Source organism: Ursus arctos, chromosome X (assembly GCF_023065955.2).
Source record: "Ursus arctos isolate Adak ecotype North America chromosome X, UrsArc2.0, whole genome shotgun sequence".
Taxonomy (NCBI): domain Eukaryota; kingdom Metazoa; phylum Chordata; class Mammalia; order Carnivora; family Ursidae; genus Ursus; species Ursus arctos.
The window spans coordinates 94,715,123-94,738,500 of NC_079873.1; the positions used below are offsets into that span (position 1 = coordinate 94,715,123).

A 23,378-nucleotide genomic window follows, 5' to 3' on the forward strand; every position below is an offset into this window, starting at 1 on the left:
TGTACTGTAACAGAGGAATGATTTCAGTGCTGGTAAAGGGAAGATTTTTATAAACCTTTCTCAAATGTAATTGCCTGATATAATCCTCAATTACTCTGCATATATTCCATAGAGAAAAAAGGCTTTAGACTAAAGATACCAAGTTCGGACTTGAAACAAACAGCACATACCTAATTTTTTAATATATCAGATGTTGAGACTGTTTCCCCATCCCATATATAATAATTTGATTTTAAAGCAGAACTGTTTTTTAATCTACCTATACAATAACTCTTAGCTTCAGAACTGCTGGCAGCTTAACATTTTCCCTCATTGATGGCTGTCCCCTTTCCCATTCCCATTTGCTAGAACACGTGTACACACACACCCTCAAAAATTATGGGGGTAATAACTGCTTCTGAGAAGGTAGAAATAAAAGTTCTCAATGATGAATTTACGCTAGCAAGAAGCAGAGCTTATATGCTTAACCTGGAACATTCTCTTTAGGGTTCAGCCCTTCATGCAAGCATGAACAACAAAAACCCAAATGCTACCATTATAAACTATCCTGATTTCATGAATTTATGCATGTTAAGTACTTACACAGAGTCCTGTAGTACTCAATAAATGTTAACTATTATTACAGTATAGCCTCCAAAAACCCTAAAATATTAGAGTAAACAAACACGAGTTTTCTAACCAGTAATAGAAAAACATATTATGGAAATTACTTTTTATCTTTTGTAATACATAATATGTAAAAATATAGGCTTTATTATTAAATATTTCCATATCGGACAGATTAGAGAGGGTTTTTTTGATGTGGGTTAATTCTTGCTCCTACCCTGAAGTCTATATAATGGCAGAACAGTCGCCTTTGGTGAACATGAATCTAAGACAACGCAAGACCACTGAGGTGACTCTGAAGGATTAAGAGGGATCAATGGACTCCGCGTTATAATTAAGTAGTGCCGAAATGGAAAACAGAGCTAAATCCCTCCCTACGCACACACAGCTACGTAGACTTTCAGATGTGTGTCTAAGAAAACGAACCTCATCTTAGAGAAAGCTGTTACTCACCACAGCGAAGACGAAGTCAAGATACTTGATGTTGCTGCCGTTCAGCCGAAGCAGGGCAGTCTGAGGCTGACAGCTGCCGGTGAAGTCAGTCGTATTGGGGTTGATGTTAATAACCGAGACAACCTGTAGGGGAAGAAGAGGGACAAAGGTACAGCTTAACCGTACGAGTCCACCGCAAAACCTTATACTCTTAGTAAGCAACTTCAGGGGAGAACAAAAAATCCTTTTGTCTGGATACTTAAGTTTATGGTGTCTTACTTTCAAACAAAGTTGGCCCAGGCCCTCAAGCTATGACTCAGACAACTTAAAAAAAAAAAGAAACGAAAAACAAGAGGGAAGCTTCCTCAGTAATGAGGCAAATGAAAAGACACATTTTTATGGAGCATAAGGGCCATCTGTCTCGCTTATTGAAGTCCAAGACTCTGGAAACGGGATCTGCCCGTCGGCACGCCCTCTGGAGGCTCCGTGGAACACTGCAACCAGAGGGGCCGCCGCGGACTCGAGCGCACCGCTCCCGTCTGAGTCAGCGAGGAGAAACAGCTGCACTTGCCCGTACATCAACCTACACTGCGTTGCAGATACAAGTGTGAAGGAGTTCTATTTTAAACTGAGATAAAAACCAACTGTCTGTACTCTGAGCTACTGATGGTAAACAGAATCTAAACCCCGAAGAGTCCCTGAAATGGCTAGGTTACCGGCTGGCCAAGACAACCCCTTGACAGGGACATTAACTCTTCGTGGTTACAGTAACTCCAAATTTACCAGACCTCAACAAGTCCGCATCAAATCTTAAAACAGAATCAGTCTAGGGGTGCCCGGGTGGCGGCTCAGGTCATGATGGGGGGGGGCAGGATGGAGCTCCACTTCAGCTCCCTGCTCAGTGGGGAGTCTGCTTCTCCCTCTGCCCCTCCCCCTGCTCGCGCTCTCTCTTTCTCTCAAACAAATAAATTTTTAAAAATCTTTAACACAGAACCAGTCTAGTAACACTACTCTTGGGCCAGAGGTAGGATATACCATATTGGAAAGGCCATACGAGAAGAACGCGTCAATAGAAACAGAGAACAATACCTTATCGTGCGTGAAGTTCAGCTGCAGCCCCATGGTAGCCAGAAGGCAAGTACCATTGCTGTTATTAACCGAGTAGGATCCCACCTCCGGCTTTTCCCTTGGAGCGGGTGTCACAGTAGGGGACGGTGCAGTGGTGGGGACGAAGGGCACCACAGTGGTAACAGTTTTATCCTTTTCACACAGAAACTCTAAAGAAACCACCAAAAGACAAAATAAACCAAAGTGGCCCTTTTCTTATTTCATAAAGCGAGGAAAGAGCAAACTATTTCTCACAATAGAAGTCCAAAGGGTTATATTAGGGGAATCAGGCAGAGGTTCCCGAACCGCTGCTTCAGATGCCGACAATCTCTAAGCGTTACGACACACCAGACACAAACAAACGCTTTACCGACTTTCCACTTTACCTACCATACACTCATCTCTTTAGACCCTGAAGTCCCTTTATTCCCAAAGAATGTCACCTGCCCCTGATATGAAAATGAGCGATTTAAGTTTGAAAACATTTCACTCCTGTCCTCTTCTTTCCCACACACACACCATTAGAAGGAAGGAGAGTGTTTACCAGAAAACTGTTTAGAAATCATTAAAGGGTTTCAATACAAATGAACCTTTTATTTGTATCACCCCTTCAGCAAATTAGAGGCATGACAACCTCTTCCTAGGAAGTGCTGGTAGGTTCTCAGAGCTGGTGAAGGAGAAATTATGACGTTTCCTTAAAGTCATATATAAGTTACAAAAGCAGTTTATAAAATTCAAGACTCAAACACAAAAATCTCATTCCTAAGCTGCGGTCTTGGATCATCAAATGCTAAAGAGCTGACGATCAAGCTATTTGAGGATTTGCTCAAACAAAGATTAGGTTTGATCAGCTGAAAACACTATAGGCCGAGCATTTGTTAAAACAAACAAACAAACAAACAAACACCACCACCCACAACGTGTACATCATCAACTTGAAACTACAAGTTCCACAAGAACAAGAATTGTGGTTATTTACAAAAACTTACAGTCCAGTGTAAGCTACGAACGTCTTAGTACAGAAATGCTTCCAGACAACAACTTCAATGAGAGCCAGCTGGTACACTCGAATCTGAAATTGGGGTCCAAGTATATATACTTGAAGAGCTCACCTTTTGTGCTCACTGTGCCATTCTGGACAAAAGCCTGTACGTGAACATCCCAATAGTACTGGACGACACCATTCTTCTCTAAAGTTGATAAACTATTGCACCTGAAGATGTTGTTCAAAGGAATTCTGAATCCCACAGCATCACGGACGGTCAAAATTCCTATAAAACAAGATGAACACGAGCTGTTTCCAAGAAGGTAGGAGAAGAGCGATCGCGTAAATTTACCTGTAGACTTTCTTCTCCTTCTGTCTGCCTGCCTCCCCCCATCCGCAGGTGACACAGGGCATGGCATGTTCAGGCAATGACAAATTCACTGGTGCTGAACACAGGGAGTAAGAAGAAAGACGTGATGGGGGTGAGGAAGGAAAGCGGAGCTGCAGCTGGCCACGCGATGAAGGAAACTGGAGTTGAGGACAGGTGAGGCTTTATTCTGTTAGCAGTGGGAGGTCAGCTTCCGTTTTTAAAGCTGGAAATAAATCACACACATACAGTTTATTCTAAGGGAGATGGCAAAATTGTAGGAGCTAGGCAGGGGAAAAAACTCTTTAAGGAAGTCATTTAAGAGGGAAAGTAGTTAGGAGGCCGCTGCTCTGGTTGCGGCAAAAGGTGAGGGGGCTGCCTAACTAAATTAAGATGATGAGAAGCAGTAGAAAGACAGCAAAGAGGCCAAACTGAAAACACAGCTAAGGTACGGTCAACAGGGCTTCATGACCAAAGAAGGAAGACAGACAGATTCATCAAGGACTTTAGAGTAAATCCTTCTCTTTGTGCTACTACCCCAAAGTAAGTTACAGTTACTAAAATGAGCTTCTGGAACCTGTTCCTGGATAGCATTTCAAGACTATTTCGTTTTAGGAAATCTTCAGAATGTGAAAGGAGTAAGTTACAGTCAGTCTGTACGGAGCTTTTATTATCATGCTTATGGTGAGACCTCAAAAGACTGTGATCACAATTATCCACCCGGACGGCTTGTTTCTTTCGGAGAAGCAGCAAGGAAGGAAGGGATACAAGGTCCTTAATTTAACGGGCCTCGCCATCATGTCGCAAGGCAGCCCATTAATGGTGTCTTGGCACCCCCTAATGGCCAAAGGGAAAAAAATGTAAACCAAAGAACTAGAACATTTTTTCCCCAAAACGGTTCCTCACCGTTAACAGAAGTGAAAAGGTATCTGAACTGTCTTATACAGACAGACCTCAAAAACAATCTACAGACATGCTGGAGTTCTAGGAAACGATAATTTTTTAAACTATGTATTATTAATGAACATGTACAGATTAGTCAAATATAATAAACACACTGATAGGAAGGCTCCACCCCAAATTCCTGAGAGTGGCTGCCTCTTGGGAGGCAGAGAGGGAAACAGCTCTGGGAGTGAGTACAAAGGAATCCTCAAATGTATCCGTAAGGTTTTATTTCTTTAAATAAATAAAAAGATGAGGCAAATATGAAAAAATGGCATTTATAAATTCTGGGTAACGGATACATGTAGGTCTATTATGTTATTCTCTGGACTTTTCTGTATTTTAATCATGAAAATTTTTTTAAAAGAAAACAGCAGCTTTCAAAGTTGCTTCAGTTATCAGATGCCTAAAAATAAAACACTAAATTATTTCAAAAACAACAGTCTGTTTAAGAAAACCATTTTAAATTCCAAACAGTTTCAAATATCTTATTATGTAGATGCTAGTAATAAAAAAAACTGCATCCGCTCCTCGTTTAAAATAAAGAGGAGGAGAGTGAGATGTTAATTTTAGAGTCTAGAGTTTTTCCATTCCAATCTGTCAGATCTGTCCTTTCACCGCCACCCCCTTGGTCTAGGCCCTCGCTGCACCATCCCTTGGTTACTCTAACAGCCTTCACTTAAGCTGGCATCTCGGCCTGCAGTCGCCTCATTTCCAAATTAATCCTGCAGAACATTCTTTATAAACTACTGTCTCTGCTTTTGTTATGTCATTCCCCTGCTTAAAAACCTAAAATGGTTCCCCAGTTGCCTACCGCATCAAGCTAAATGCCTTTCCTTGGCTTCCAGGGCCCCCTATAATTTAGACCCCTTGCACCCAGCCAACTTGATGTTCCTTCTGCTACACCGGCGGCCTCTATTTTCATCAGGCAGCTCTCCAGCTACCGCTGCACATGCTAAGCTTCCCCCTGCTGGAAATCCTCTGCTCATATTCTCCGCCTGACTCAAACTCCCCCATTAGCCTACTTTCAGCTCAGGTCTTTCTCTACACCAAGATTTCTCACTCTTCCAGCACCCGCCGACCTCTCCTTTCTCTCCGCTCCCAAGCAGACCACTGGTGAGGACACATTCACATCAGGCACTCTTTAACCACAGGCACTCACAGACGGGCTCTGGAAGTATACGCCATCTGCAAAGTTTGCTCTGTACCCTGAGAGAGACGGTGGACAGGCTTCCCTCGTGTCGCCCCCCCAAACAAAACCCCACGACAACAACAAATCACACTGATTTCAGTGCTTTCCACCTTTGCCATCCAACTTGGAAAAACAATTTTGCTCTGACTCCCCAACTTGTTTTCAAACTCCTTGAATGCGAGGGGCAAATCGCAGACTAGTTCCAAAGGACAAGGTAGGGCACAAAGCTAAATGTATCAAGTAAACCAATAAGAGACTTGCTTTAGGGTATCCTCTCAAACGAAGAGATTAGGAAAGAGAAAACTAGGATTGATTTCCACGTCTCCGTCCGTGTTACCTCCCAAGTTTTGCATGCACTCATTCACTTCTGGGTCCTGAAAATAGGATCTTTTGCTATCCATACCTCCAAATGAGCCTTTCATCCCCAGGGCTGGCAAGTGAAGCCCATGTGCCTGTGTTTCTGGGGTCCGAATGAAATGCTATCTGTGAAAAATGCGAAGCTACTACGGACACCATGTTAACCCAAACCTCAACAGAAGGGAGAGAAAGGAGAATGGTAGCTCTGACAAAATTAAAATCTCCACTACCCATGCCTTCAAAACATTTAGTACAAAAAAATAAATCTAGTACACATTTCAGTTCTAAGAGCGACAAGAACGCCTTACTGCCAATGCTTTTCTAAGTTTGTTTTGACCTGAGATTGTCTCAAAACAGCAACGAATGTTGACTTCATTCTGCCTTTAATTAATCGTTTACTTTTCAGTCCAAATCCTATCTAAATGGTAAAAAGATCTGAAGATGGAGCATTTCTGCTGATCTCAGGTTACTGAACTCGTACACATCTAAATACCCATTGGGAAAGGATTTTCTCATTCAACATTTGTCGACTACCCACTGTTGAATGAAATAAATAATAATAGTGAAGTGCACGAACCCTGTAACTTAACAGACTTTATTTCAAACACCAGCTCACCCACTGACAAGCTGTGTGATCTCCAGGAAAATCATTTAATCTCATCAAGCCTCATTCCCCTTTACCTATGAAGCTGAGATAACATCTACTTCCCGGGCTGAGACGCAGCGAGTCACACACTTAGGGCACCCCGTGGTACAAAGTAAAGCACTCAAACAATGATAGCAAATATCACCGTATCCAACACTGCTGTCCATGGGGTGACGAGGATACAAAGACATGAACTCTCCATTCTAGTTAGGAGGACAAACACGCATGTAGATGTTTTTTTTTAATTATTTACATCTGCATTATGAATATAAAGCAAGAGAGGGGTGCCTGGGGGGTGCAGTCGGTTAACCGTCCAGCTCTTGGTTTCAGTTCACATAGTGATCTCAGGGTCATGAGATCGAGCCCCATGTCGGAGCAGGGAGTGTGCCTGGGTTTTTCCTCTCTCTCCCTCTGCCCCTTCCCCCTGTGCTCTTTCTCTCTCAAATAAATGAATAAAAATCTTAAAAAAAAAAGAGCAAGAGAACATAACACAAATCTAATTGGTAAGCTTACCTTTATCTTTAGCATCAGGAAATGTGGTGTTATCACTAATGTTGTAGGAAAACGAGATGCCATCAATTGAGTAAGTAGACTCCTCCTTCGTAAAATTCACAGTCCAGGAAAAGCCAGATCCAAACTGCACCACTATTTTGGGATTGTTCTGTTCATCCCCACAGATGCTTCCATTGTATGTTGCAGTGCTGAAGTCTGAAATGGTTACAGTTTTCTAAAAGAAAAAGAAGTTCGGGGGTAAGGAGCCAACTGGCAGTGATGGGCACCAAGCATGTGCAGAGGACGCCCCAATTCAGTCTCCGTCACCCCCCCCCCATGGCCAGGCTGCCCTTTGCCTGGCCCATTGTGTAAACCAGTCTCAGATTCTTCACCTCCATACCAGGCCTCCGGACAAACTCATATATGTCGGAAAGGAAAAGGAAAACTGGCCTGAACTTCTGTTCTTGATTTAAAAAAAAAAAAAATCAGGTTATAAGCAGGCAAGACCTTAACTAAAAAAAAATAAGAAGGCAAAAGGATTGAGAGGATACCCCCCCAAAAGAGATTTTAACAGCAAACTATAAAAAACGGGAACGCTTTGATGTGTACAAGTTAAAGCATCACAGATGCAGTCAGACCTGAATGCCACAGTCTTCGGATCATGTGCCCTTCATCAACTCAAGAACAACTCCAAAGAACCCAAGAAATAAAATACTCCTTCCCACACTGAGCAGAATACCTTCAGGTATGTATGTGTTTTAGAAACCCGCAGAATTTAGGTGTTAAGTCAGTTAACATTATGAAATCTTATTTATATAAATGTATACAAAGGATAAAGGGTAGAATGGAGTTCCTACTGGAAAACTCAAAAAGAAAAGCACTTACGTAAGTTTTGCTTGTAGTCTCATAGTGTATTGTGAAATTCATCTGCCATTTTGCATAAAGGCAAGTGGCTTTTTCTGAGTCTGTCACATTAAGTTCCAATGCATAAGACGAGACCGCTCCTACATTAGAAAGAATAAGATTGTAAAATTGTACCACGAAAACATACCTAAAATAAAAAGCTCTTATGCACCACTGAAGTGCCACCAGCTCTAAAATGAAACGACTTTGAATATATATGGTATCTTGGTGATGGTTTTTCTTTGTATTTTTAGCGGAATCCTATTGATAAAGTTAGCATCACCCCTTCCAGAAGGAATGGTTACTTGACCTAGGATGCTTAGGTAATGGCACAGACTGGTGACATTTGCCTTTTGCCACCTAATAGTCATACCCACATTCATCTGTGCCTTGCTAGTTTTGCCTGTCAGGACTTCTGTTTTTAAGGTAAATGAGCTTAAGGGGAAGCCTGGGAGGGGTGTTAAACTGTGTCTCTCATTTGCAACAAGGATGAAACTAGAAGGTATTATGCTAAGTGAAATTAAGTCAGAGAAAGACAAATACCATATGATCTCACTCATATGTGGAATTTAAGAAACAAAACAGATGAACACTGGAGAAGGGAGGAAAAAATAAGATGAAATCAGAGAGGGAGACAAACCATTAGACTCTTAACTGCAGGAAACAAACTGAGGGTTGCTGGAGGGGAAGGGGCTGGAGGGATGGGGTCACTGGGCAATGGGCACGAAGGAGGGCACTTGATAGAATGAGCACTGGGTGTTATATGCAACTGACGAACCACTAAATTCTACCCCTGAAACTAATAATACACTATATGTTAACTGATTTTAAATAAAACAAAACAAAAACACAAAACCCTGTCTCCCTCAAACCAGCCAGTGGAACTTTGTCAAAATAATGACAGACTGGATGTTCTAAGGTCTTGCTGCTTTCAATTCTGTCACAAGCTATGTGACCTAGGACACACGGATGTCCGGGCAAACTACTTTATTCCGATATGAAGACGTGGGATAGCTCTTAGTAAGCATGTGCACCATGTGACCAAAAGAACAGAGTTTCAAAGGTTGTTAGGTCTAAAAACGAAAGGTTAATTTTTTATAAATGTAACATTCATCACTTTATTTTAAAATCCAATCGATTAGGAAAGCTGATGAGTGTTTTGACACGGACTCAAAGTCACTTCCTATGTTCTCAACCTCCTACCTCTTTAGGCAGAGAAACCTTACAGGGACAGAAAAGCCTTGGTGGGGACTCTGGAGCTAACCTCGCTCTGATCTACACCAGGCTAAACACAGAACATTACCCATTAAACTGAAGAGCCCAGGGACTCAAAATACTATGTGCCAGCAAACACGCCAGCAGCATAAACGTCGGACAACCCTTTAAGGATTTTCTTCACTGTCTCACACATTACTCAAGGGGTGAGCCTGTTTCCTGTTAAGACAGATGCGTATCCTTTAATGATACCTGAGCAGTCCAGCGTCATCTGCAAGTCGGGACACGCCACGGACTACAGAGCGTGAAGTCCGGAGAGGAATCCCAAGAAGGCATGCCTCGGCAACAGCTTTCCAGTCGTGCACAAAAGCCGATGGACGTTATGCTCCACAGCCTGGGCTGCCTTGCAAGGCTGAGGATTACGCTAAAGCTTGTGGTCACTAAGTACCTAAATGGACTGGCCAAGGCTTGAAATGACCTCGTGTGGCCTAAGTAGGTTTCGTAGCCATTCTAAGTACGATATGGAATGGAGGAGCTGTCGTGCTTGACCCAAGGCTATCCTGCAGCGGTGCTGAGAACTCTGGCTTCTAATGTTTCCTACCGCCTGGAGGCCTGTTTTTCATATGCTGTCTCTCTCGGTCTCATTCCAAGTCCCTAGCTTTAACATAACCTCCTTGCATGCAAAGGATTCAAAACGGCTGGAAATAACCAAGAAAAGCCTCACACCGGTTCATCGCTTACTTTCCAGAGATATTAAAGTCGCAGAAAGAAAATGGCAGAAAATGGTGACAGCACCGACCTGCCCCCGTGGGAGACCTCACACTTCATGAAGCAGAAGGCACAAGGTGTGGTTCAAATTTACCACTACACTAATTCAAGAGAGTCTAGCTGCAGACCTGAAAATGAGAACTGAGAAATGCCCTGAGGGCTCCAGCACTTTCTGTTCTGGTGCCTTCCCCGCCTTTCTCCCAGTGGGAGCCACCCCTTCCCCTCTATCTCTCCCAACTGCGCCGGAAACCACTTTCGCTCAGTTATCTATCACCGTACCCTCAAAAATTCCCGAACTAAAATTCACTCTTCTGCTTCCTCTAAATGGTCCCCTTCTCAACCTCTCTAGCTCTCAAGGGGAGGCAGGACCAAGTACAGTCACTCGGGCTCGCAAGTTTGGGAACGAGCTTCTACTTCATTCCCTTGCTGAGGTCCTATTGATTTTTTCCCCCTTCAAATCCTCTCTTAAACCCAACCTTGGCCTTTTATTTCTATTCCCGACCCACCATCCCACCCCTAAATTACTACAGACGCCTCCTAGCTGTCCCTAGAAACGCTCCCTGATTAATGGTCCTTAAATACGTCTTCCTCGCTGGGCACTTGCTTAGCTGCTTTTACGAGCTCCAAAACTCCCATATTAAATTTAAATTCCTCCACCTGACCTTCAAAGTAATCCTTAATCTCATCCCACCCTATTCCTTCAACTTCTCTCAAACCATTTTCCCAGAACACACCCTTTAATCCGGTTGAACTTGTTCCACCGGACCCAAACGCCAGGCTCTAGTTAATTTCTACCCCTAGGCTTCGACGGTCCCTAACCTTCAAAATTGATGGTTTTTCTACTGACCTCAATGTTCACTTCAGGAAGGACTGCCCCCTGTTTGGCTGCCCCCAAACCTGAAACACCCCCTGATCCTGCCTCTTCCTAATAATTTCTGGCAGCTATCACCACTCACTGTAAAAGCGGAAAAGGTCAGGTACTTGCTATCCTGGCCTCCCTTGCAGCAAGGATGGGCACTCGTGCTGGGCTCCGCCTGACAGAGGCATCCACCCCAGATTTTAGATAGGAGGGCGGCAGAACGGAGCCCAGAATGGAGGAACTGCCTCCCTGGGGGGGGGGGGTTGCTACACCAGGATCAAGGTCCCAGACAGGGAGGCCAGCAGCGCGCATGACCTGCAGTTTCACGCTCCGCGCTGTTAGTGCGGCTCACTGGCGTGATTTGGGAAACTCAACCAGGCTTCGAGATACACAGCCAGGAGCTCTCGAAATTTAGTTACCTGACACACAGTTTTTCATGAAGTAAAACTGTACTGATGCGCGCCATACATACAGAAGAGTGCACACTATGACCCACGGAAAGGGAAAAGCACCCGTGACATGAAGCGGCCAGCTCAAATAATTTTCACAAGCTGAATCCGCTTGTGTCAAGAAACAGAACATTCCAAGTGCCCCTGAAGCCCCTGCTGTTCCCCGTTCCAGGTACCTTTTTCCCTCCCAAGGGCAACCACTATCCTGACTTCGAACTACATCGATTAATTTCGCCTGTTTTTCAACCTGGTATCAATGGAACCATTCACTAGCTGGCTTCTTCCAGCCCATACTTTGCGTGTGAGGTTGACCCCGGATGGTGCAGCTGCTGTTTGTCCCTTCTCACTCTGTATGTGTAGCTTTCTGTTATTGGGTAAATACTCCACTACTGATCTATGGCAGATCACAGACGGCTTATGGGTAGTTTCCACTTTGGTCCTACTACACATGGACACGTTGGTGAACACACGTGGATGTGTACCTGCTGGGTATGCATCTAGCAATGAAATGATGGGATCCCAAGCCTATGCATATACCCTGGTATCTTTTCAATAAATTCCTTTTCCGCTTAAGATCGATCAGATTTCATTTCTGGTGCTTACAAATAAGAACCTGGACTGGGGGACACCTGGGTGGCTCAGTTGGTTAAGCATCTGCCTTCGGCTCAGGTCATGATCCCCGGGTCCTGGGATCGAGCCTGCTACTCCCTCTGCCTCTGCCTGCCGCTCTGCCTCCTTATGCTATCTCTCTATTCATTAATTAATTAAAATCTTAAAAAAAGAAAAGAACCTGGACTGATAAGCTACCCATTTTTCAGCAGCTGTTTTCTCCACCAAGATCTCCTTAACTGTAAAAGCCTCGAAGAGCAGTCATACATGGTGCATACCCCCACCTTTCTGTTAATTTTATACTATCCTGAATTATTCAGTTATTTTATGCCTGTAAATCCTGACTCCTATATTGTCACAAGCTCTAAAACAGCAGTTTTCAACTGTAACTTCACAACAAACTGACGTGTCATGGTAAATTATAGTACACAGCAGGTTATTTGTTAACTAATAAAAAAAGGACCCGAGTCTGTGATTGAATGATATATATGGATTCGAGATTCCCCCTTTTGGTACTATCTCTGCCACTCATTTGAATTCCAATCCTCCCATACCAACACATGATCTAATCTATGCGGCAGCCCCTAGGAGTGCGCTTCTTACATGAGTATCACCCATTACGGGGGCCATGGTTGGGAAGACCATGTCTATTACTCTCCCCCCATCTCCTATCATTCCTAATAGTGTGGAATACATATTAGTTTCTCAATAAGTTCTGGTTGATCGTCTCAAGGTAAAGATACCCTGCAATAAGGAGCTGAAATATAGTTTAATCTAATTACAAAAAGGCCAGAGTTTCAGCTCTTCCAAATCATGAACCTAGCCTATCTGGCTTCTGGATACGCCCTCAACCCCCAAGTCAGTTTTCGCCTAATAAATTTTGACATGAATTTCAAGCTAGGAATAATGTATTTCCCATAAGGCAAGTTGATAGTTGAAACATTTACACTTTGCTAAAAAGTATCAGGCAAACCATTTCCATCCTTAGTGCTGTATTTGATTTTAGCATAGCTAAACCATTCTTGTTTGAAAGTCCTCATGACATTAAAAAAAAAAACCCACAGCTGTGCCAACTATACTCAAATTAAAAAAATAATTAAATTTAGTTAAATGATGTTTTTTAAAAGAAACCCCACATAGCTGAATATATACTAGAGTGTGTAATTATAGAGCTGAGAGTTTATTCTCCAAAGAAAAAGGCATGCCTCAAAATGAACTTTCTCAAATTTAAATATCCTCTCAATTTTATTTCCAAAAAGTTCATTTAGAGGTTCTTTCAGAACTCACAACTTATTTCGCCAAGCATGAGATGCTGCAAAAAGTGGCCAGGTTTTTACAAGTCTATCTGATCCGAAGTGTAGTTGAAAAATATGCATTTGCAAACAAAAGGGGGGTGGGGTGGGAACATAATAGTAGTGGTAAAACAAAACCAATAAAAAACAATGATCTAAGAGGCAATATAATGAAGCGATTAAGAGCCCCATCCCTGGCACTGAAAAGCTGGAATTCAAACCAAGTCAGTCCAATTTACTAGCTGTGAGACTCTAGGCAAGTTATCCTTGCTAAGAATTGGAGTATTTCTTGAACAGTTTCTTCGAAAGTATGCAAGCCCTTCAGAGCTAAGAGAACTTTGCCAAGCAAGTTGGATACTCCAGCTTACAAGCTTCCCTTCTAGTAAATAAAGCACCTAAAGGGATCCTTCCCAAATTTTAGTTCTAGGTTTACTCTCATCATATTAAGTTATGAACTCCTGAACTCAAACTCGTCGGTTCAGAATGATGTTGGGCAAAGGGTCTTCCAAAAACAAAAACAAAAACAAAAAAAAAAACAAGCACAACATAGGCATACAGTACCTATTTATTCTTTCTTTGCGGTTATTAGGTTTAATAAATCAGATTAACTGTTCCTCGTTTACAAGTCCTCATTTATGCTTCCTCATATAGGCACAACCCATTCAGTTGCCGATAGTCTCGATTTCTGGTAAATCGCTTTTAAAAAGAAAAGTAATGAAATGATTTTAAGCTACAAAATAATTTACTTTTAAGATCAGACAGTGGGTAAGGAAGTAAGATTCAACACCATTCAACTAATGGAAAATGCTTATTGCTGAGTGAGTGGCGTTTGGCAGACCTCCAGAATTCTTTTGCAATGCACAGCAAGATACCAACAAGTACTTATAAAGTACACTTTTGGATCTGAGGCGATCTCTGATCACTTTAATATGAAATTATGATCAGAATGCTTTTGTCACTACAGGAGGAAGAGCAGGCTTCCTGCACCAAGGGTCACTTAAGTCAGCTACGGTGCTATGAAATAATCGTCGAAGGCAAATTTCACTCAAGGATATAGAAGCAAGCTGCACTCCTGGGAAATAATTTGAGTATCTATAATCCTATCAATGTGATAACCAGTGACTAATGGACAAATAATAAGCCTGTCCTTTCAAGTATCTGTATTATAGCTAAAAATAATTTTAGCAGAACCTTGAAAGCAAAGTTATCAGTTTAAGGAAATGTGGTTAAGGTTACAGAGAGATCTCCTGCTTGCTTCCTTTCAGATCACCTCCAAAAGGAGAGACTGGTTCTTTGTGAAAACACTTCCTGCAAAACGTAATTTAAGGTTTACAGAAGAAAAAGGAGACCAAGTTGGCCTAATTTACAGTCATATCCCCAGTGCCCACCAATGAATACCCTCCACAAAAATCTACTGAGGGTTAACCACGTACCAGGTGCTAAGTAAGCAATGGGAACAGCGGTGCGTCAGGCAGTCTTCGCTCTCAGAGACTAATGCCATAGGGGAGACTTGACTGGCAATGGGATTTTTAAAAAGAGTGGAAAATAGGCTAGCCTAATAACCTAAGGGTTCGGGAACAACAAGATTTACTCCTATTCCTCCAGATGGTCATCTGGCTGGCCTCCCTGCCAACACTCAGGTCTCTGCTCACCGGGCAATGGATAGATAACCATTTGTGGGAGGGAGGGCCTCCTACCAGTGAAGTACATACTCAGGCTATTTATAGAAGGTTTTTCCCACCCAGAAAAGCACCAACCCTATAAAAACCAGAAGTCAAACTAGTTGTAAAAATCAATAACCACAGAAAAATTCTGAAATCTATGATGTCGCGAAGAAAAAACACTTAAGACAATGATGCTAGGAAGTGATTTTTAGCCACTACTCTCTTTATAATGCAAAAGAAAAGCATAATAGCTTTTCTTCAGAAAGTCCTCTAGTCAGTTGTAATTCATTCAAATAAAGAGCATAACTTCATCTCCGTGAAAAGGCCCAATACATAACCGCTAAGAACTCTTCTCTATACTTGCTCTAAAGCAGCTATTTTTAAAAAGTTTCCGTGGAGCTGGGATAAAGTTACAAAGTGAAACTGGCACAGCTTAAACACTCAAGCTAATGAGACTATAAATTCAGGACAGATCCCCCTTCCAACAGTACCCAAGAAGAGCACAAGATCCGCAACAGGTACTCTACAAATATTTACTGAGTTCTTAAAAACCTATTCTTGGTATCCATTGTGATGTATGCAAAACCCACCAAGCAACACAAGACTGTGCTCCAGGTTTGAGAGAGAAAGCCCCAGGGAAGGAGTCCGAGCCCCACACTGAACCAGCAGCTGCCAGCGAAAGCAGCTGTATCGAAGAGATGATTTCTAGTTCATCCTGGTATCTTCTGAAAAATCTACTCTAGGTACATTGTGAACTTTTACTCCTCCAAATCCCGTTCTAAACCTGGAAGTGGAGGAAATCGATCTTGGAAAGCTTCCAAGAAGATGACTCTAGTTAGTCCTGTTCAATACATGGCAAACTAGCAGATGAGCTGACGGGTTCTTTTATGTGCTTCTTTTTGCCTGTTTATTTTCTGCAATGAGCAAGCACTGCTTTTGTAAAAACAAAACAAAAAAGCTTTCATTAAAAAAAAAAAAAGAAACCAAAAAAATCTAATGACACAAAAGCCAACAAGTAGGACAACTATTATTTTTTTTCACTTCCTCTAAACAATAACCATGTTGTGTTTGCGCCGATTCAATTGGCAGTGAACTACTGATTAACAGATGCCTCGGTCAGATGTGTTCTAGTCACTGATAAGGTGCTTTTCGTTGTAAACAATCCTCTCTTAGGGTCACTGGCCCCTCAGTAAGTGCTTCACAGCAGTGTGACTTCGAATTGTGTTTGAGCAAAGTCTCCATGGCCCCCTTTCAGAAGGGCTATGGAGGCGTCTCCTGCCCTATGTGGACAGCTGCACTGGATCGGGGAGTCTGAAACGTTTGGTCTCAGGACCTCTTAACTCTCCTATCCACTGGGGACTTCAAAGAGCTTTGGTTTACGTGCGTTCTATCTCCTGGCATTTGCCATGTTTGAAATGAAAAATGAGAAGTGAATGGAAGAAAACATCAGAGCCATCAGAGTGGTGATGTCACCACACATTATGAAGCCTCTGGAAAACTCCACTGTAAACTGGTGAGAGTGTGAGTGAAAAAGACAACTTCTTAGTATTATTTTAGAAATGAGTTTTTAATCTGACAGGCACCCCCTCAAAAAGATCCTTGATTCAGAATCACCAGATGAGATCATCAAGAACCCTTCCAACGGGGGCGCCTGGGTGGCACAGCGGTTAAGCGTCTGCCTTCGGCTCAGGGCGTGATCCTGGCGTTATGGGATCGAGCCCCACATCAGGCTCCTCTGCTATGAGCCTGCTTCTTCCTCTCCCACTCCCCCTGCTTGTGTTCCCTCTCTCGCTGGCTGTCTCTATCTCTGTCAAATAAATAAATAAAATCTTTAAAAAAAAAAAAAAAGAACCCTTCCAACGCTATCACTCTGGAGCAAGCCTGCTCAACTTTGGCACCACTGACTTTCTGGGGTGGCTAGGCCTTTGTGGGGGGCACTATATTGTGCACGGCAGGACATTTAGCAGCATCCCTGGCCTCTCCGCACTAGATGCCAAACGCAATCCCCTGTTGCGACAACCAAAAATGTCTCCAGACATTGCCAAATGTCCCCTGTTTGAGAATCCAGTATTTTAGGATGCTGATTTTACTCTACTGAAATGTGAACGAGGGAATGTGCAGCTCCCACTGCCTTCTTGGACCCCTAATATATCTCCTCTCCACTCCCATCTGGGTCTGTTCCTTCTGTTTATTTGGTCACAAACAGCAAGTCGGTGGAGAGCAGCAAGTACAGGCTCAATCAGGTCAGGAAGAGACATTCTGGTCAAAGGTCACCTTTCAGGCATTACAGCCCTCGGGGCACCAGTGATCTTTGGGGGAGGGGATATAATACAATCAGCCAACATTCATCCAGCCATTCTTATGACTTGCTAACAGCCCAGTCTTTGGCAATTACCTATCTTTTTCCTCCAAAAATGAAGTAAAAGGCCAGTTGTGCCACCGAGAAGAAAACGAGCTTCTGAAGGCAGAGAGGCAGTATACGCGACTCAGATACACCACCCCCAAAACCTCACATCTGGGAGGCCCTCCCAACCGAAATACCTGGAGACTTTTTTTTTTAAAGGCTTTTTTAAGTTGTTGTTTTAATCAGGATCTGGCTGGAAATAGCAAAACTGATAGGAAACCGACATCCCCAACGCCTCCAAGTCAGATCTTCACTCCCCACTAAAGTTCCCCTCATCCCTTTAGTCTCCAGAGGTTAGTCCGAGTTTTCTCGCTTGGAAATTGCCCCGGGCCACCTTAGGTCCCTACCCCTCGAAACTCCAACTACCAAACTCAAATCCAGCATCATTCCTCATCTCTTTACTTACCCTTCCTCCATGGCATCGAACTCCCACCCACAAACCGCCCCCAGCCCTCTCGCTGTCCCCCAGACTCTACTCGTACCCCCCACCCCTCCCCCAAGCTTCTTCACGCAGGCCAGTCTCCCCCCCCCCAATTTTCGCTCTCATCCCACAGTTTTCCACCATCTTCAAAACTCTTCCCTGATCCTAAAAAACCAGGACTCTCCGAATTGTCTCTGCCACCCCAGAATCGCACGTACGTCCCTCCTACACTCACTCCTCAGTATCTTCCCCAAGTTACTCTTCCTACCCAGATCGGCTCCACTCCTCACTCTCCCCCACCTACCCCCCCCCTTCCTTGCCCCTTCTCACTCTCACGGGCCCTTCCTCCCCGCCATCCCTCGGTCAGGCCTTCTCTAGGTCACGGCTCGCCTCCCCGGGCCAAGCGCCGCCGCCCAGTGTCAGCCGCTCAGCCTCTCACCCCGCCCCCCGCTTCTCCCGGACCAGTCTTTCAGGTTGTGGCCTTTGAACTGGGCTCCCCGGGCCCAGGCTGAGGGACAGAGCAGGAGGGCCCGACAACTCACCCAGGACAAGGCAGAGCAGAACGAGCCCGGAGCCTGGAACCGGGGAGAGGCGGAAGCACACCATGATTCCGCAAAGCAGGAGGCGGCGCCGGCTGGTGGGGGTGGAGGTGGCGGCGGCAACAACAGCAGCAACAGCAGGGAAAAGACTTGCTGGAATCCGGGCAAGAGCACCGCCGACCACCGACCACAGCACTGCAAACGCCAGGACTCGGCGCTTCAGCGCGGGTCATAAGACTAGGGGCGGGGCTCTTTCTTGCTTTTAGCCAATCTCCGCGCTTGAAAGCAGCGAGAGGGGTGGTGATGTAGGAGCCGGTGGGCGGGGCGACCACGCCCTGGCTTTTTGGTTCACAATCGTTCTTATGTGCCCAAGAGGTATGTGCGGACGGCTTTTTCTAAGGCTTAAGAGAGAGGATTAACTTTTTGGGGTGTAGGTAGTAGAGTTCATTTCAGTTCCAACTCCTTGAGGAGGAAGAGAGTAATTTTGTTGAATTAAAAAGGTTGCTAACGGACGCCTGGGTGGCTCAGGCGGTTAAGCGACTGCCTTCGGTTCCATCCTGATCCCAGAGTCCTGGGATCAAGCCCCACATCCGGCTCCCTGCTCAGCGGGGGGCCTGCTTCTCCCTCTCCCTTTCCCTCTGCCGCACCCCCTGCCTGTGCTCTCCTGCTCTCTCTCTCTCAAATAAATAAACAAATAAAATCTTGGGAAAAAACGAATTGTATACAAAAATAAAAATGAAAAGCTTGCTAAGCATCACAACGTAATATGTATAAAAATAATATGTAATTATTCTATGAACACTGTTGTTACCCCTGCAGTTCATGTGATTAAATGGATAAGGGAGCTACCCGGTAATGTGGTGTCGCGGACCACCAGAGCGAGACATGGCCTTGAAGTTCGCCTAGTTACAATACCCTGTTTTTCAGATGGAGGAATTGAACTCAGAAAGAGGAAGAATCTTCTTTAAATACAGAAAGAAAGAAAATAGGAAAGAGAGAAATAGAATAGAAGGATAAGGGGAAAAAATAAAGATAATCCATCTTCCCATTACCCAGAGAGAGAGACGGTTATCTACCTATCCTTCCAGTTGTTTTTCCTATGCATATCCACATGTGAATATTCTTTAATGAATTCATCCTAAACATACTATTTGGTATACTTGACAATTGAACAGATGAAACCTTAAATTGTCAGCAAATGAAAATATTCAAAAACTATAAAAAATCTCAAGTTGGGATAAAGCACTCATTCTCAAATGTTAGCGTCCAAAAGAATCATCTAGAACGTTTTAATATCATACAGGCTCCTATGCCTCACTTGCAGAGATTCTGAAACAGTAGGTCTATGGCTGCCCTTGGAATCTGCTTTTTGAACAAACACCCCAGGCGATTCTGTGATTTCTGTGGTTCTTGGACCACACTTTGAGAAACACTAAAAAATAGAGCTTCAAAAGCATTTAGTCCAGGAGATCTTAATCTGGTGTCAATGGCTGAACTTGCCCGGGGTGGGGGAGGATGGAGGGGATGGTCTGTGAAGCTCCAGAAATTACTTGCCACATTTATGTGTGTGTATTTTTCAGGGGGAGGGGGTTATAGCGTTTACCAGTTCTCAGATGGGACCTGCGAGTCCTCACCCTAACACCCACCCCTGCTCAAATATTAAGAGTCTTTGATGTATCCTGTCATTTGCTTTAATATGATTAATTCCTGAAAGTGAGAACATTTACTCATGACTGTCTTCTTCATGGGTGCAACTGAGTCATGAGCAGCTGACTTGCTCAACGAGGAACTAATGGACACTACAGTATTAGGCAATGCTTTTAGCAAAAGAAGTTCATTTGACTGTCCTCCCACCAATACGACTTGAAAGGAGCCATGTCCTGGAGAATCGTTGATTGAGCCCTTACAAGTTTCCCCACCCAGCCTCACTGATGGACTCTGTCCCTTCTCCCTGAACTGTAAATCACCTAACTATAATGTTCAGTGAAACCCTAAGTTCTAGAAGAAGACACGAAAGGGCATAGTGGAAAGAACATTGGATGGGCCATCAGAAAAGTTAGGGGTGAGATACCATTTACTGGCAGTGTGACCTTGGGCAAATCACTTCATCTCTTTTGTGCTGCCAAAGTGAGCGCAAGTCCCTTCATCTCTTAAACTTCTGTATTTTTATCCATAAAATAAAAGTGAGACAAGAGCAGTTTCTCAATCCTGGCTGCATTGGAATAACTTGTGGGACCTTAAACCTAACGTTGCCCCCAGCCCTTGAGATCCTGATTCAGTTGGTATTGAGTGGGGCCCGGGCATTGTATTTTTCTCAGAACTCCCCAAGGCGATGTTAATGGGCCAGAGATGACCTCTAAGGTGGTCCCAGCTAAGATTCGATAAGAATAAATGTTCATTTATTGAAAACATTAGGAAACAGTGTCACAATCAGTCAAATGTCCAGTTTAATAAATGGTTGCCCTTAACTTTCCGCAGCTATCATCAAATAAAAAAATGGAAGACAGTGAGATACAAACAGCCTTATAAGCTAAATCTCTCCCTCACAACCTTTTCCCCTGACCAAAAACAAACACTAGTTCCTTGACTGGGACAGGAACTTCAAGAGACCGAACAATGATTTTGAAGCGGTAAGTAAATGGTGGGTGTGTTGTTAGAATGAATAGATTCAACATTCTCAAATCTTCGTTTGGTCTGAGCTTCCATACTCACCACCGTTTCCTGTGAAACACTGAGAACCACTCCCTTTTGTAAGCTGTGTCCCATGACCCCAGCCCAGTTGAAGGAGCTTAGCCCGAGCTCTTCTGTCTTGGAGGCAGAGCTGTATGTGGGACCAGCATCCATGTTTGAGAAACTCTGTGAGATCCCCTCCCCTCTGAGCTTCACATCCGGTGTCTCGATTGTTGCTACTGCTGCAACCAGAGTGGTTTTATGTGCACTTCCTCTCCGACCACACCGCCTGCCTCCCCAGTGTGCAGAAATCCTCAGCACACCCCTTCCCCACCGTCTACCCCCATAGGTAGTGTATGACTCTTTTTTTTTTAAGTTTTTATTTATGTATTCATTTAAGCAATCTTTACATCCAATGTGGGGCTCAAACTCACGACCCTGAAATCAAGAGCCGCAAGCTCGACTGAGCCAGCTAGGTGCCCCTGTTTTTATGACTCTTCAAAAAAAAATAAAAGATTTTATTTTTAAGTAATCTTTACATCCGACGTGGGGCTCGAACCCACAACTCGGAGATCAAGAGTCGCACGCTCCACTGACTGAGGCAGCCAGGCGCCCCATGACTGACTCTTTTGAGCAGCTTTGAGAGCTCAGGACTTTTTGGCCAGGGAGCAGGAAATTGCTGGCAATCACATCCCGAAATGTGAACACTCTGAATAGCGTGAGAAATAATGGTCCTTCTAGATTTGGTAAATGATAGACAATGAAATGTGTGGGTCAGAGGGAGGATATGGACATAAAGATACAGAGATTTAGAGTGGGAAAGTGATAAATGTTTATGAAACATAGGGGGTACAGCCGATGGTATTGTAATCATGTTGTACAGTGACAGACGGTAGCTACGCTCATGGTGAGTGTAGCATAACATACAGATTTGTCCAATCGCTGTGTTGTACACTGGAAACCAATGTAAATTGCATGTCAACTATACTTCAATTAAAAAAAAAGTTTTGGGGCACCTGGGTGGCTCGGTTGGTTGAGCGTCTGCCTTCGGCTCAGGTCATGATCCTAGGGTCCTGGGATCGAGTCCCACGGCTGGGCTCCCTGCTGAGCAGGGAGTCTGCTGCTCCCTCTCTCCCCGCTCGCGCTCTCTCTCTCGCTATCTCTGTCTCTCTCAAATAAATACAATCTTTAAAAACATTCTTTTAAATAAAAAGAAACATTTTTCTGGAAAAATGTTTATGAGATACATGAACGAGCCGTCCTGAGGCGTCAGTGTCATCTAACTGCGGTCCTCTGGTTGGGGTATTTGCACTCCCGCTCGGCGGTCTTTCCTTTCCCGACTCCTCCTGTAAGGGTCTCCTCCACTTTCTTTTCTGTTTCCACTCCAGCATGTCTGCTTCTCTGGATCATGCCTCCAAACTCTGACAATACGGCCCTCACTCAACCCCAACAGAGAGGTCACAGCGGACTGAAGGGGCTGCCAACCTTTGAGCTTGAGTTCTCTGGGTGAATGCAGACCTGCTGTTTTGAGTTCTCAGTTTTCTCTAGCGGGGTTCTTCTCGACCACCCCCCAAAAGATATGGTTTCACCTGCTAAAACGAAATGGTTGGAGCACACCTCAAAATAACCAAAGAACTTTTTTTTTTTTAAGATTTTATTTATTTATTTGACAGAGATAGAGACAGCCAGCGAGAGAGGGAACACAAGCAGGGGGAGTGGGAGAGGAAGAAGCAGGCTCATAGTGGAGGAGCCTGATGTGGGGCTCGATCCCATAACGCTGGGATCACGCCCTGAGCCGAAGGCAGACGCTTAACCACTGTGCCACCCAGGCGCCCCAACCAAAGAACTTTTTAAAACACAGGTTACTGGGTTTGAGTGGGTCTGGGGTGAGGCACAAGAAGCCGCTTTTCTAGCAGCTTCCCAGATGATCCTGATGCTGCTGTTCTAGAATCCATACTCTGAATAGTGAGGTCCCAAACTCACATCCGCGGCTACCTGTCCTCGGGGGAGTGGAATTAAGAGGTTGGGGGGGGGCAGAAGGGACTTTGATTGACTTTTGAAGTATTTAAATTTTTACAGCAATTGGATTGTTTTTGCAATAATGATTTTAAATTAACGAATGCCAATCATTTAAAACGTCAAATAATTTAAAAAGGGATAAAATCAAAAGGAAACTTTCCCCTCCCTTAAACCCCAGTTGCACTCCTCAGAGTAATAACTGTTAGCACTATTTTTGTATACTCTCAGGAAAAAATGCAGGCACCTGCATATGTATTTATATTCTTTTTTAATTAGACAAATATGAGCATGCTGTACACATTGCTTACTGCTTGCTTTTCTCAGTGGCATATCTTGAAGATATTTCTTAAAAGCCATATAGCTTTACCTCATCCTTTCAAATGGCTGCTTAATATTTAATTGTGTAGCTGTATCATAATTCGTAAAAATACAAATATGCT

General features: G+C 43.9%; 1 protein-coding gene across 2 annotated transcripts in view; it reads right to left on the reverse strand.

Annotated features, from left to right (window-relative positions):
* Nucleotides 1-18,507, reverse strand: part of LAMP2 (lysosomal associated membrane protein 2) — a 33,734-nt gene extending 15,227 nt beyond the window's left edge. For both annotated transcript variants that reach the window (XM_026520510.4, XM_026520511.4), the window contains exons 1-6: nucleotides 18,253-18,507; nucleotides 8,012-8,130; nucleotides 7,148-7,361; nucleotides 3,258-3,416; nucleotides 2,128-2,315; nucleotides 1,060-1,182 (exon numbers count right to left, since the gene is read on the reverse strand). In XM_026520510.4, the coding sequence (XP_026376295.1) occupies nucleotides 1,060-1,182; nucleotides 2,128-2,315; nucleotides 3,258-3,416; nucleotides 7,148-7,361; nucleotides 8,012-8,130; nucleotides 18,253-18,316 (867 nt within the window). In that variant the 5' untranslated portion in view covers nucleotides 18,317-18,507. The remainder of the gene's footprint in view (nucleotides 1-1,059; nucleotides 1,183-2,127; nucleotides 2,316-3,257; nucleotides 3,417-7,147; nucleotides 7,362-8,011; nucleotides 8,131-18,252) is intronic.
* Between the last annotated feature and the right edge of the window lie 4,871 nt (nucleotides 18,508-23,378).